This window comes from Dermacentor silvarum, chromosome 5 (assembly GCF_013339745.2).
Source record: "Dermacentor silvarum isolate Dsil-2018 chromosome 5, BIME_Dsil_1.4, whole genome shotgun sequence".
Taxonomy (NCBI): Eukaryota; Metazoa; Arthropoda; class Arachnida; order Ixodida; family Ixodidae; genus Dermacentor; species Dermacentor silvarum.
In genome coordinates, this window is record NC_051158.1 from 19,707,266 (window position 1) to 19,722,651 (window position 15,386).

General features: G+C 44.7%; 1 protein-coding gene across 3 annotated transcripts in view; it reads right to left on the reverse strand.

The window, feature by feature from the left end:
* LOC119453987 (uncharacterized) overlaps positions 1-15,386 on the reverse strand; it is a 117,580-nt gene that overhangs the window by 21,918 nt on the left and 80,276 nt on the right. For 2 of the 3 annotated variants that reach the window (XM_037716008.2, XM_049667473.1), the window contains exons 2-4: positions 7,748-7,993; positions 2,889-3,035; positions 140-292 (exon numbers count right to left, since the gene is read on the reverse strand). In XM_037716008.2, the coding sequence (XP_037571936.2) occupies positions 140-292; positions 2,889-3,035; positions 7,748-7,901 (454 nt within the window). In that variant the 5' untranslated portion in view covers positions 7,902-7,993. The remainder of the gene's footprint in view (positions 1-139; positions 293-2,888; positions 3,036-7,747; positions 7,994-15,386) is intronic. The other variant, XM_049667474.1, reaches the window with a different exon arrangement.

Genomic DNA, 15,386 nt, shown 5'->3' on the forward strand with positions numbered 1-15,386 from the left:
GGCGTGAGTAGGAACTTGAGTGAGTGCAGATAAGTGCACATGAGTGAGTGCATATCCTGCAAAAGTACTTGTGAGTGAGTACGAGTGTCCGCTTACTCTGCTGACCTATGAAGACAAAGTAAGCTTTCCACTAGCTTACCTCGGTCCAACAGCGAAGGATAATGAGAAGCAGAGTGTGCCAAGCGGGGAAACAAGCTACCAGGGGGCCCAAAGGGGTCTGGTGGAGAGCCCAACGGTGGGAACAGTGAGTAGTAGCTCCCGCCATAGCGGCTGTAGCCAGGAGATGTTGACACTGCATCCACATAACATCACAAGTGCCAATAAGCAAGGTGCAGCAATGTATAAAATGTTGCTCTCACTCCTGTTTTATTTATTTCTCCTTAAAGGCTTGAGGGCATTGCATAAAAGGAGGGCTTGAGAGCATGTTTTCATTGCTCACGAGAACACAAAGATGATAAAAGTAAAAATGCATAAGAAAAGCAGTCAATTATTAACAACAATGATAAGAAAGCACTAGTGTGTGGGCAAAGTTACACAATCACTGGTTAGCTTTCAAAATGTGGGCATGTAGGATGATCAAACGTGCAACCCAATGATGGTGATTAGAATATACAATGGATAATTTGCGACAAGAACACATGCATGCTAGGTAAAGTAGCATTTCAGTTTATCACTAAATGAACTTCGACCGCTGCACATGACAATTTTATCAAGGAGTGAATTCCATAAACAATTGTGTGAAAAAAAGAATTAATTTGACATTGCTAATTGACCAGAGATGCGCTTTAGGGGTGGGTTGTGAGGCCAGCGGAAGTTAGCAAAGGTGGATTTAATAAGGCACGCTCTTAAAGTGGGTGGTATAGTTGGTAGGAACTAATACATGCACTTCTTAGGAGGTACTGACTTCATTTAATTCAAACTTCTTCATGGAACACACTTTGGCTAACAGGTTAACGCATGCAATGAGGGTGATGAACTTGAAAATGAAACACATACAAGAGAAGAGATAAAGAAATATATACACAAGAAAGTGTCAAGAACAGGCACAACATAATAATTGCTCAAGTGAAAATCTGTTTACAGCAAATAGCTGAATCCTTCCTAGCCAAGAAAGTGACAGTGCAGAAGAAAAGCTGAGAGGTTACGTGCAATAAAAATAAAATCTGACGAGGTGACAGCAGCACAATTACTAAACATATAATAAACACTATGCTACATTTAATACTTACAAAAGGATGCACCAACTTGCCCAACAGTTGGGCAAGTTGGTACGGTAACATATTCTTGGTTTATAGCCCAAAGGGACACAGATGAAGATTAGAAGAAGACAGAACGGGCACTGACGCTAGCGCACATCCATGACACTCCTGTCTTCTTCTAGTCTTCACCTGTGTCCCTTCGCGCTATAAACCAAGCATTTAATACTTAGCAGGCAACATTGCAGAAGCTACACTAGGAGTGCAGTCATATAGCTCCACTCTGAGCATTTCACAGTGCAGTTGTTTTTTATCTATGGCACTTTCCATGGAATAACTACAACTTGTGGATGTAATGGTATGCCAAATGACATATTATTTGTGAATTTTAGTGCTTCCAGTATGCTATGTATTATGTTTTGGCTGTGCACGCAAGCGGTGCCCTGTCTGCTGGTCACAGAAACATGCGACTCCGCTCACTCGTTCGGTGGCAAACAGATTCAGGTCTGCAAGGCCTTCCATGTAATCATATTTTGCGGCATACAAGCATGAAACTTAATGTTACATTGAATTACCTATACCTCTCTTTCATAAGTGACGCACTGTCTTTCAGATGCAAATGCAAGCAGGGTGAGAAGGCTAGTCTCTAGACTTCGTAGCATTGCCTGCTATAGACCCTTCCTATGCTTACACACACAGGTCTTAAAAAGATTTCTGGTTAAGCCTTCTGGAACAGCCGACTAAAGTTGGTGGACAACAAGGACTACACAAGTTACAATAGCTTAAAAACAAATAGAACTCTCCAGCTAACACCAGTTTTGCACACAGTTAGAATGTTTGACAAGTGAATTTTATGCTAAGTTCAAGAAGAAAGCTACATTATACATAAGCTCGATACATAGGGCACATTCCTAATAATCAAACACATCAAGAACATGTACTATTGGCGTCAAATGAAACGCGAACAGCGGAGCGCGTGGCCGAAGCATAACTGAAGGTATAGTGCGCACCACCGTCCAGTCATCACCATTGACAGGTGCGTACATCCGGTTTGACCACATTGCGAGGTTACGCTCCCCCTTTTCGTTTCTGTTCTGGTTCTCTTTTAGTTCAAAGCAAGAAAAGATACTGGCACAGTTATGATGATGGCGCGAACCGTACCACGCGCACCGCTGTTCGCGTTTCACTTGAAACCGATAGCACTTATGGTTTCACCACACTGTGCGATAATACTCGCCCTATGCTGCAATATTTTAGTATCTGTATTTTTCGATTTTTATTTTCTCACTTTGAACTAAAAAAGAACCAGAACAGAAACGAAAAGAGGCAGCATCACCTCGCAGTGCGGTCAAACTGGATGTGCGCGCCTGCCAATGGTGAGGACAGGACGGCACGCACTATACCTTCAGTTATGCTTCGGCCACGCGCTCCTCTGTTCGTGTTTCATTTGACGCCGATAGTACCTATAGTAAACTGCTGGACAAGATACTCATTCTTCCTTGCCTGGCATGGCTCTTAAAATTTCATGACCTTTTCTGGGGTCATGAACACACCGCTGCCACAGTGCAGATAAAAGAGTCTATATATAACAGTGCTGCTGACTGTGCTATCATGCCAGTAACCCAACCGCACTCTCTGCAGCTGAAGCCCCATCCTGTGTAGGGGCAGCGGTGTCAGAAGTAGTGCACTTACTATCGGGCGGAGGAGTTGGGGGCCAGAACTGCCGCATGGCAGCCATGTTGGGTGACGTGTGTGGAGCCCGGAAGCTGCCCAGGTGACCCAGGGGGCTCCCTCCTGGGCTGGATGCGTTGTTGCTCAGTGCGTTCAGGTAAGGGAACACTGCACAGACGCACACAGACGGCATGCATCAATCACATGCAAAACACAGATGATGCAGACACAATTGAGAAAGCTGTGTAATGAAGGAGCAAGATCTGAGATATCTTGCTAAAAGCAGTGCACAAGAACCGAAAGAAGAAAGTACACTCCACCAGTGCTGGCTTGCATCCAGCTTCATCTTTTGACTGTGCCTGTTCTCGTGTGTTGCTGCAAGCAAGGACCTCAAACCCAGCAGAACACACAAAAATTTTTATGCTTTTTGGGCATTATCTTGCCTGCTAACAGTAATTGTCATCAATCACGCAAATACTTACTCTGCACTTGCTGCTGCTTTCCTGTCAGAAACGCTATTTAATGTCAATATGTGCATGCCGTTTGTGACCTTAACGTACAGGGAGAATGGCGTTCAAGAAAAGAGATGCAGGCAAGTTAGAAGACTGTTACGGCTGGTGGACAAGGTGAGCACCAAAGGCAAGGTGAGCACCAAAACGTTTCTTTAAGTGTTAAGCAAACTTTTAAAATATGGGTCGACATGAATCACTTAGTAACACACTCTGAGAAAACAAGAGCAGTCTTATACCTTTGCAAAAGAAAAATAATATCGCAGCCAATGGACAATTTGCGAAAATATTCAGTACATGCACAAGAAGGGTATTTTCCAACTAAAATACTCTCGACTACAAGCTAATAAATGGCGACATTCCCTCTCTGCAGCCAGGTGAAGAAAAACTACGACGACATAAAGTTTTCAGAATAATTCTTGGAAGGACTTGTGCTCCCCCTTCCTCCCTGGGTGGGACCCCGCTTAGGGCTCATTTGCACTGGCGACTCGCAGAGGTTGCACATTCAAGTTGATTGCAAAGCAACCAGTGCAAATGAATCTCCTTTGATTGAAAAACGCCTGCTTTGGGTCCGTCGCTCACTGCTAGCTTTTTCAGTCATGCAACTGCAGTCACAAACTTGCTGAACTAATCAGCAGCACAGGAACAGTATGTCTGTATACACTAACGCTTATTTTATGTGCCAATGGCCGTGCGAGCAGATGTGAAAAGCATAAATCACGAGATATTTTGGTGTTGTGACGGGCAGGTCGCACTTGCCGGTGTTAACATCGGCTGCCGTGAGTTACTCCTTGGTTGCCAGTTGCAGCCGGTCAACCAACCTCTGTCAATTGCCGGTGTGAATTGTCCCTTAAGGGAGTTGTCTATTAGCATCTCCTAGGAAAATATTGATACAGAGTTAGAGAGCACAGTAAAGACTCTTGGAGTGGTTTCTTCCCCAACATTTAACTTGGAATGTGCACATCGAATACCTTTGATGAAAAATTTCTGGCATTGTTAGCACTACTTCATGACTATAAGGCACATATACACTCCCACTTAAAGTAAATATTTTATGACTGCTCGTCTTGCCACTCTTACAATAGCGCAGCCATCGTTTGGTGCATCACTGGTCTCATGCTATCACAAAGCTAGGTCAATGCATTAGCATCGGGAAAAAGCGTTGCTACAATATCGTGGCCCTACATACACTACACACCTCTATGTTCATGCTATACTTCACCCTTCCGTAAGCTAACAATACTTTAGTTGTGTTTTGCTTATTTTGCTGAAGAATGATTAGCGGCAAGTGTTTTTTTGCTATATAACAAATACTTTTCCAAGCCAAACTGAAAAACCTGAAAGAACCACGGATTGTTCCCACCCCCAAAACCATGGGGTTGGGAAACTTTAGATTATTACACCACACCATTACACCACAGCTGTTATATTTAACAAGTTATTCAGAAAGAATTTCTACCCTCTATTTGCCTCTGCTAAAGCCATTAAGTGTTTCTGCCAGAACACATAGTTCCAGAAGTGAGGTATCTTCTTATTGTGTCATTTGAGCGCTTGTGCTTTTCCTGATCAGCATTTTGTTTAAGCAAAGCCCAATCATAGACTCATACGTGATATGATTGTGTCTAATATTCTGATATATTTCGTTGAGCCAATAGAGAGTTTTAGCTTGTCCGGAAATGTATTAACCTTCATAGAATACCAGGTTACAGGAGATGTGGATGGCAGCAACAACGCTGATGGCGACATCTCGTGACACTTTGTTCAACCATAATGTGGAGGACACGTTTTCGTGCTATATATGGGTGTTCTTGCCAAAGAAAATAAGAAAAAAGGCTGCAAGCTAACAATTATGTTGTGTCCAACACCTTACACCAGCAGTTAAGCATTATTTATTTATTTATTTATTTATTTTCAATACTGCCAGTCTCGGAACGAGACCATAGCAGGTGGGCATTCATACATTTCCAGCTGTAGAACAAGTAGAACAGCAATGAACAGCCTAACAGTGGCCAAGAAAACAAAGCAAAAGGAAAACTGTACAACAGAAAGGTGCCAAACGTTTGCAGTTAACATGCAGTTCCATTAAAATTCACAAAACAGCGTAATCAGTTTATTGAGTTGATAACAGAAATGACAGCACTAAACGTGTTTAAGGTTTGCCAATATGATCGGTTTACGCTTCAACCAGTAGGTTACAGAAAGTTGAAAAGCACACTGTGTTAGTTATTGTTGGGTCCAGTTTATTCCATGCTTTCACTGCAAGTGGAAAAAGTGAGTACTGAAATGTGTCATTACGGAATGAGTACTCTGTTAGTGTGTACGAGTGTTTGTGGCGTGAGAGGTGAGATTTGAAAAATGATAAATACTTAGAAGAGTCTATTTTCAGCTGGTTATGGAGTACCTGGTGTAGGAATTTCAAGCACGCTAGTTTTGCTCTGGCAAATAGTGTTGGAAGGCCCACTCGAACTAACAAGTTAGTGGGCGAGTCGTTACGGGTGTATTTGTTGTAGATGAATCTGACGGCTTTTCTTTGGACCCTTTCTAGTTTATTTATGTTAGACATTGTGTGCGGAAACCAAACAACGTTGGCATATTCTAGAACTGGGCGCACGAACGTGGTGTAGGCTAGCAACCTGGTATGCCATGGTGTGTATCGCAAGCGACGTCGAAGATAAAATAGCTTCTGCAGGGCAGTAGAAGTGACAATATCGATGTGTGAATCCCAATGATGTTGGAGTGACACCTAAATATTTGTGCTGGTTTACTTTAGTAAGAATACTGCCATCAAGAACGTATGTAAAGTTAGAGGGATTCTTTTTTGCTGTAATTGTCATGCAGACTGATTTTTTTTTGTTTTGTTTATGATCATTTGCCACGTGCTACACCATTCAGCAATTTTTTTTAGTGAACTATTCAGAATATCGTGGTCTTCCAGGCTGTTAATTTTTTTGTATATGACGCAGTCATCTGCAAAAAGTTTAATATTACACTCTATGTTGCAAGTGAGGTCGTTAATGAAAATGAGGAATAACAGAGGTCCATAGGTTGATCCCTGGAGGACATCTGAGGTGACGGTGACTGTATTGGATGGTGCTTGGTCGTAAATAGTGTATTGCAATTGTTGGGATAAAAAGCTTTTGATCCATGCTGTAATTGGTCCCTCCCCAATAATGGTCCTTAGTTTCAAAATTAGCTTGGCGTGGGATACACAGTCAAATGCTTTGGTGAAATCTAAGAGAATAATATCTGTTTGAACACGATTGTTAATAGTTAGCGCGAGATCGTGTACTACCTCGGCTAACTGGGTGATGGTTGACAAGCCACTTCGGAAACCATGTTGGTGAGGTGTAAGAATGTTTTCGTTTTCTAAAAAGGAGGTTAAGTGTTTCAATACGATTTATTCCATGATTTTGCAACATGTACTAATGAGGGAAATTGGTCTGTAATTAGAAGGTGTGTCGTTGCCTGATTTGTGAATTGGTACCACTTTGGCTATTTTCCAGTCGTGAGGTAGCTGCGCAGTTGCAAGAGATTTTGCATAGAATATGCATAAAATATGGTTTGCCACAGCAATCACAGCTATGTGCCCTCTCTAGTTAAACTGATGGCGTCACCAACCCGACCGCTCATGTTTACGTCTACGGTAACCCAGTATTCCGTGAATGGCAATACGTTTACGAACAAGCTATAATTCCTTAATTGAGTTTTAGCTTTTCAGTAAAGTATTAGAGCTTGCGGAATGCCAGGTTACCAGAGAGGTGCACGGCTGCAACAATGCTGCTAGCGACATCTTTCAATGCAGAGTTTATCCAGAGAGCACACAACATGAACGGAATCATTTAGCCTGTCCGTAAACGTCTTACCATTTATGGATTACCGGAGCCATGGACGGCAGTTGGAAAGCTGGTAGTGACATCTTCTAACACTTTGTTCAGCTACGTAGAATATAATAGACCACTGCAGTATTCGCTTTGTGTGTTGTGTCGAACTTTTTGTGACAAGATGTTGCTACCTGTGTTGTAGCTGCCATACATCTCTCTGGAAGCCTGGTATTCCGTAAACCCTAACACATTTATGCACAAGCTAAACTTCTCTAATACTGCAGTGGCTCACCATATCTACTTTGGTAGCAGCGTAATCCTTAAGGTACATTCCTTTTATAATTTCCTTTCTATGAGAACACACACCCGACAACAGCTAATCAAACACACTGTAGTTGGACAAAGTGTCACAAGATGTCGCCACTAGCCTTGCCATTGCCATCGACGGCTCCGGTAACTCGGTATTCCGCCAATGGCAATACGCGAACAGACAAGCTAAAGCTCCCTACGAGACATTTGTACTCCGCGCGTGTAAAAGGAAGACGCTCACGGGCTGCCCCTCCAGCTGCTGCTGCGACTGCGGCGGCAGATGTGGTCGGCACCGAGTGCTGCTGCATGAGCAGCCTCGCATAGTGCTGCTGCAGCGGACAGGGGGCCCCCGGGGCGAAGCGCGCTTCCAGGGGGCTCGGGGCCTGGCCCTCCATGCCTTCGCTTGCGCGCGCATCAGAGCCCACCGCCGGCCGCCGCGCACCCGCCGCGCTTCGTCGGACCCCGCTCGACGACGACGCCCCACAACCTGCGAACACAAAGACAGACGCAATGGTCAGACAGCACCTGAAAAAGAGATGCACATTTATTTCCAGGAGGGGCATCCCGTAAGCGTCCACCTTGTAAGGAAATAATCCGAACTGGATCAATCACTACGAAAAAAAGTAATACCTTGCAATTCCTGCTACTTCAGTCAACCCACATGCGCGAAATTCTGTTACCTGCGGCATCAAGAACAGAAGTTCTGATTGGCTTCGCTGGAGTACACGTCAGAAGACAGGCGCTCCCAGCCTATCAGCACTTCAGCAGCAGACGAAATGGACGTGTCTACTAGGTGGACACTTACGGAATACTTCCCCAGGTCTCCGAGCAGCCAAGCGGTTTCTTTCCCATCTCACATCGGCGAAGTGGGATGTGCGAGTCGCCAAACGACATTTGACCATTTCGGGTCAGGAGAGGAGAGGCAATCTCTCCAATGCTAATAACTGCTTGCTTAGAAGTACTGCTATTAAACCAGAAGGATTAGGGTTCGAGTGAGGATCAACGGCGAATATTGGCAACCGACGATTTGCAGACGACATTGCCCTGGGGCTCTATTTCGGACATTCCACCGTTTTCTTCCGAGGCGTGACGTAGGCGCGACGCTTACAATACGGCGCCGATGGCCCCGATTTGCTTTCGTAACGTGACGCAAATTTGACCTTTTGCCTAAGAAATTGAAATGAAAGCACTGAACTTAACGTTCCTCATAAAGCAAAACAGCTTTCCTCCTCAGTAAAAATAAAGCAGTTAGCTCAACGTGGAGAGTTATTCCGTCAAAAGCGTCGCTCGCTTCCATCATCAGCTGCGTACAGGCCGTCGTCTGCTTCATTAGATAGGATACCATAGCTAGGATGCCTGTCCATGAGAAATGGAATGAGTCATCGCGTATTGGAGCCAACGCGCTTGTTTTCTACCTTGAGACGACATACACATCCTACTAGTAGTGATGAGCACACGTTACCGCTATTGAAACGCAAGTGAACAAGCCCGACTCGTCTGGCCGAGAACCGGCAGCCCCGAGAACGACCTAGAGGGGCGCTGCGAGCGCCGCTCGCGTCATGGCTAGGTGGTCATGGCTAGGTGGCGTATGTCACCGCCCGATTTAAAGGGTTCAGCCTCATCCATCCATCCATCCATCCATCCATCCAGCGTGACGTCAGGGCACGGACTCGCGCCTGTCGTCTGCTGCTGTTCGGGCGCTGTCCGGGCGCCTTCTGCAGTGTTTCCGTTTGTTCGCTGTCGTTCCCTGTGCTTGTATACTTATGACGGTCATCTCAAATACATTTTACGACGTCTTCATTCGCGCAAACTTATTCAAAGAGCTTATTTCCTAGACGACAATTTATTTCTCAAGGGAAACGCTGCAGTGCCAGCCGAAGGAGCTCAGACGAACCCATTGCGTGTTTTTTCATGAGCGGATCTAGACTTTGTAGATTGAGGGACTAATAAAAAGGCATAAATAGCACGTGACTAATAAAAGCATAAACGCATAAACATAGCACATAAGAATCCAGTTAGGCTACCATACCTGCAGTGGCGCAACGAGCATGTCACTATGTCTGCTACATATGACTGCTAGATTTACCTTGATTTTAACCCATTAAAACGTGTTTGCTTATGACATGTAGCTCATGGTATATCTAATTTTTCATTTCTTCACAGAAACGCTCGGCAGTAACACGAGGACCTGACAGTGCAGTTTAGATTCAAGCAACACCAATTGTTCCTTTAACTGCTTCTCAAAATTAGGCCGTTTCTCACCGGTTAATTTCAAGTGGCGGTAATTTGAAATAAAGCTAATTGAGGCTTACACCTATTTGCAGAATACGCAAAGGAATTTACCAATATTTATTCACTGTTCCCGTGCTACACGTTCAACTCACTTGAGCAATTTACTGCTGCTTGTTTCTTGAGGAACAGACATCACGAATCTGTTTGGCGAACTGACACAGGCTGCTCGGCCCAAATTTTTTAGTGAAATATGCCTTTTGGATCGTATGGCTGCAGCTAGAAAGAAGCCGAAGCCTCATTCATTAGCAGTATGAGGCTTATTGAAGACATCGTTATTCCCCCGTGGAGGTCAAAAATCAAGTGAATTCATTTGAGGCTTGTGGTGCCTTCTCTGTGAGGCGGGTATGTGAGGTTCTCTTTTATGTACTTTTAAATGCAAGCACCACATTGGGCGGATGCATGCACAGCGTCGGACGACGGAATAACGACAGAGAAGTTGTACACCGCTAAAGGCACTAGGGAGACACACACACAGCGCTTCGTGTGTGCATGTCGCTTGTCCTTCTGTACCTGTCTTTTAGCGCTACAACCAGTTCTCTGTCATGCAATACCAACAAGCCCACATTGTCGTTCTAGCGAATAACGACGATCTAACCGACCATGAAGGCATGAAGACGACGAAGATGGCACGATAATGATGGAATGACGGCATGACAATGGGGTTAATTGCCGCGCGATGTGGGAGCCGAATACGAAAACAGGGAGTCTTGCCGTTGCTTTATACAAGCGTTCCCGTTCTAAGAAAAAAAAAAAAGTGGGAGAATTGAAAGAGTAATCTAGCAGTCTTAGATTACTTAGTGTTTCTCCATATTTAAATTGGCGACATATCAGCGGTCTATATAAGATGCCGCAACCATTGTCCGTCCTAGATTTGTTTTGAGTGCGATTCGGCCCTGATCAACGCAGGGCGGAAGTCTTAAATATGGCTTCTGCTCAAAATGCCCGCACGCAAGCACGCGCGTCTCGACGAACCGCCCCAATGACGCACAACCCTTTCCTCTCGGGGCCCGCCTTCCACTGCAATGGCGCGCGGTCGGTTGTCACACGGGAAGCCATGCGTGATACCGCGGACGGATTTCCCCGTAATTACGTGCTCAGGGAAGCGGGCATCGCGTGAAGAACAGCCGCTGTCCACACTATAAGCACGCACCTACAGCGAAAGCTAAAACCCCACACTAAATGTATACAGGGTGTCCCATCTATCACGCAGCACGATTTTAAAAAAGAGGAACAGTGTTACGCGAAGCAAACCTAGTGCGTATTGTTTGCAGTACAGTGGAGTATAGCCGCCAGTATTTTTTTTCGTTACTGAGATTTAATTAATTGTAATTAATTATCTAACTCGAGAAGTACTGTCCTAATAAGTGTCAATGAGAATATTGTAGAGAATCATGAAAAACTCTCGATACAGCTTTCTGTTACTCAATACGTGCTACATAAAAGTGTTTTTCCGAGCGTGAAAGAAGCCCGCGAATACACGCAAAGTGCCTCGAGCGGCCAGTCGTGCGGCAATTCTGCGTGTATTCGCGGGCTTCTTTCACACTCGCAAAAACACATTTGTGTAGCACGTATTGAGCAACATAAAGCTGTATCGGGAGTTTTTCATGTTGATCTACAACTTTCTCATTGACACTTTGATAATTAGGACAGTACTGCTCGAGTAGATAATTAATTACAATTAATTAATTAAATCTCAGTAACGAAAACATTACTGGCGGCTACTCCACTGTACTGGAAACAATACGCACTAGGTTGGCTTCGCGTAACGCCGTTCCTCTTTGTTTTAAATCGTGCTGCGTGATAGCTGGGACACCCTGTATACGTTCAGACTGTGGTCGTAACGTTAGCAAAGCGCGCATCTGTCGTAAAGCCTGTATTGCGCGTGGCTAGCGTTAAGATCGTTAACAAATCTGGTCGTCCACATTGTCAGTTGGATACGTTACGCTTTCGACCGGCCAATCAAAACGTGAGCTGGCCAGTTGCGCCTCAGTGGAACACAAACGCACATACGCACCACCTCTATACTATCAGTGCCTCCTCTTACGCACTGGGCATGCCGGAAGTCGCGTCACCGGAAATTTAAAACCGAAACCACCGCGATTGTTGGCCATACCGCATGCAAGTGTCGTATCTGTATGAAACGTATAAATGTGTAGCGGGCCTTCCAACAAATACACTCGCGTGCGTGAAGATTGTTGCGCTCTCTTCATACGATTGTAATCTGAACAATCTAGTTGCACTTTTTACGTTTGCATTTCCGTTTCTAGCGAAACATCTGCACATTACGTACGCAGTCTGAACGTACTATAGACCAAAAGAAGTTTACGGACCAAGGGATCTGACAAAAAGCTGAATATCTCCGCAGTCTCAAAACGCCCAGCCTGGTATTCCCATTTCCAGTCTCTACTAGTATATGCGAACAATGACGTACGGTTTTACTGGCTACTTTCAAAGGCTGCACGGATATTTGGCGTTTTCTGAGATCTCCTGGTCCGTAAACGTTTTTTGGTCGATAGTGTACCTTAAGTCAGAGCTCTCCATACGTCACATATCAGAGCGCTGCTTCGCGCGACATGTGGAAACAGGCATTCGTTGCCATATCACTGCGTTTCTATAGCATACTCATTGCGCAATATCTGCACTGCATCACTACTAAGTGGTTCATTTTGAGAAAGGAAAGGTTGGCGCTATCTTCAGCAGCCCTTGAAGGAGCACGGCTCAGCGCCTCGATCGAGCAGGTGTGCTTTCCTTTCTTTCTCTCTCCCTGTACTTTTTCTAACCCCTATTTCCCTACCCCAGTACAGGGTATAGCAAACCGGATTCTAACATCTTGTTAACCTGCCGGCCTTCCTCCTCATCATCATGTCTCTCTCTCTACACGCGTCCCCCATATCCTGCAAATTTAAACTCGGTGAAACATTTCGTTTTCCAAGGTCACTGTGAAGACACGTGTACATGTGTATAACGCTTGTTATGACGCTTTCGAGCGGTCCATTAATTCACTGCGAAGCCTGTAATTGAACCACAAACATTAAACTTTCTGCACACATCACCTCTATAACGTTCACTGCCTCATTCTCCCCCCTCACCAAATGTGAACTCGATGCCACATTATTATATAGTTATCGCAGCTGGGACATTGGGAAACATTGCATATGTAACGCTTTCTAGCACCTAAATGTATATACATTACTTTGCCTGGACATGTTCAGTTTTCCGAGGACACCGAGAAAAACATTCTACGTACATGCTTCGTATCTTCAAAAAAATAAGAATGTCGATAAGAAAGCATTAAACCACAAATGTTAAACTTTGGTAGCACATCGCGGTCCCTAACGCACCACATTTTCCAACCAAGTGTGAACTCGGTGCCGCATTTATAGTTTTCCCAGGACATTGCATATGAATTGCATATGACATTGCATATGAATATAATGAATTAATATAGTACTTTTCTTCTTTTCCCTACAAATTCTGCAATAGCTCACATAGCGTATATAGACGCTGTCCGTACATCACCCATAACATTCCCACCACCCTAGAGTAAACCTCGGTGACTCGTTCGTGCGTCGTGTAACGCCTCTAACGTAGAATGAAACGAATATTTATAGCAACTATTTTCAAAGCCCCCTAATTAATCTACAAACTTCAACATCACCCATAACATGCTTCCCGTTCTCTCCAAATATAAAGACGCTGCCGCCATTCACAGACACAAGAACAATTTTCGACGCATTTCATATGAGGCATTTAAAGGAGCCCAAAAATACAGTTCGGCAATATTCATTTAGCGCCTAATTAACCTACACACTTCAATCTTAGCAAGCACGACATTTAAAAAATTATTATTATTATTATTACTATTATTATTATTATTATTATTATTATTATTATTATTATTATTATTATTATTATTATTTACACATGCTGCATCATTCTGTTCGTCCCAACCGTAGCGCACCAGAAAGCCCGAACATAAGGTTTCTAAGCGCTTCTACATTCACTCGTAAACACACACACTCGCAAAAGAAGAAATCAAGAGAAAATAAATGACATAATGAAAAAAAAAAAAGAAACGCAGTTTTACTGCTTTGGAGAGGGTTGCATTCGTTTCCAGTTCGATTTTTGCGACACGGTATAGCCACTGTTTTGAACTGTCAGAGCTGCCTGTCGGTACAGTGGCTACTGTCGGTGTCCGCGAGCTCGAAATAGGTGGTTTTGGTGGTGGAAATGAAAAATTCGGTTGAAACTTTCGCATACGCTATCGCAGGTATTAAATTGAGCCTCTAGGTACTTGTGGTCATGAGCACAACATTAAAAAATGAAATAAACGGGCCAGGGGGAGGGGAGGTGAGATAGAGAGAGAACAAAAGAAGATGTGCTTAAAAATGTGTTGTCTGTCACTTGACACCTGTAGTCTCGTGATTCGTGACGCAGAAGTGACGAACTGCACCCTGAATCCCGCGCAGAGCCACGAATCGGTCTCTCGATCCATACGAAGACCTTCGTGAAGTTGCCTTCCGACTGTCACGCCAGGAAACCGCTTCCGCGCGAGTATCAAGTCTATCGTTTAACGACCCGCCGGTGCGAATCGGGAGGGGCTCGTTAAAAACGCTCCGGTCACGTGCGTGGCACAGCCAATGGAGGAGACGCCCCCCTTTTCCTTTTTCCGGTGGCGCGAGCCGGGCGTGACTCATGAGTGGCGCGCAGTAGCCCACGGGGCGTGACGGGCCCGCCGTGACCTTGGCATTCATTCAGGGTCACGCCTTCCCACCACCCCGCATGCTGCTATATGGACCCGGTTTTCCTCTCCACGAGGAACACCACGTGACAAGGTTTTGAAATGTCGCTCACTTTTGCTGCAACACCAAAATGAGCTCACAGAGCTAACGTCGCGTGAACCTAATCTTGACGTTTAAAAAACTCGCTTTTAATTTCGCTTTGCGCACACGAAAGGTGGCAATCCCGGATGACGGCAACAAACAGAGCGGATTCCGAAAGTATATTTACAGACTATAGTTATATAGACCGGCTATATAGACCGGTGGTAGATCGAAATTGTGCGATGTATGCATGGTTAAAAAAAACGAAAAGAAAAAAAAAAAAGAAAGAAAAGAAGCAAGCGCGAATCAATAGACAAACGAAGATCAATAAGCACAACTGGAGACAGAGACGCTTACATCGCGCCGAGACGCCCCTCATAAGTCAGGGTAAGATGCGAAAGCCTGCGACAATCAATTATTTTAAGCGTGGTGGCTCGCTACCGGTTTAATGGACACTGCCATTTGAAAAAAAAAAAAAAGGAAAAAAAAGAAAACCCAATACGGCGGCGAAAATACCTCGTAGAAAAGTTTCAGCCCAACGCATATATCGCTTTCGCGCAAAATAACGACCCCATCTGGGACGCCCCCATCGTTGTGAATCATGTATGCGCGCTATAGCGCATACATCCGGGCGGGTTGCAGTCGGGCGCGTCCAACACCGTTGGAGACACGTTCTGACGTTTCTATGTGAAGTGGCGAATAAAATGTTTTGCTACGCCCGTTTCGTCGGTGGTTCCTGTACCCGCTGTACTCCGGTTTTAAAGG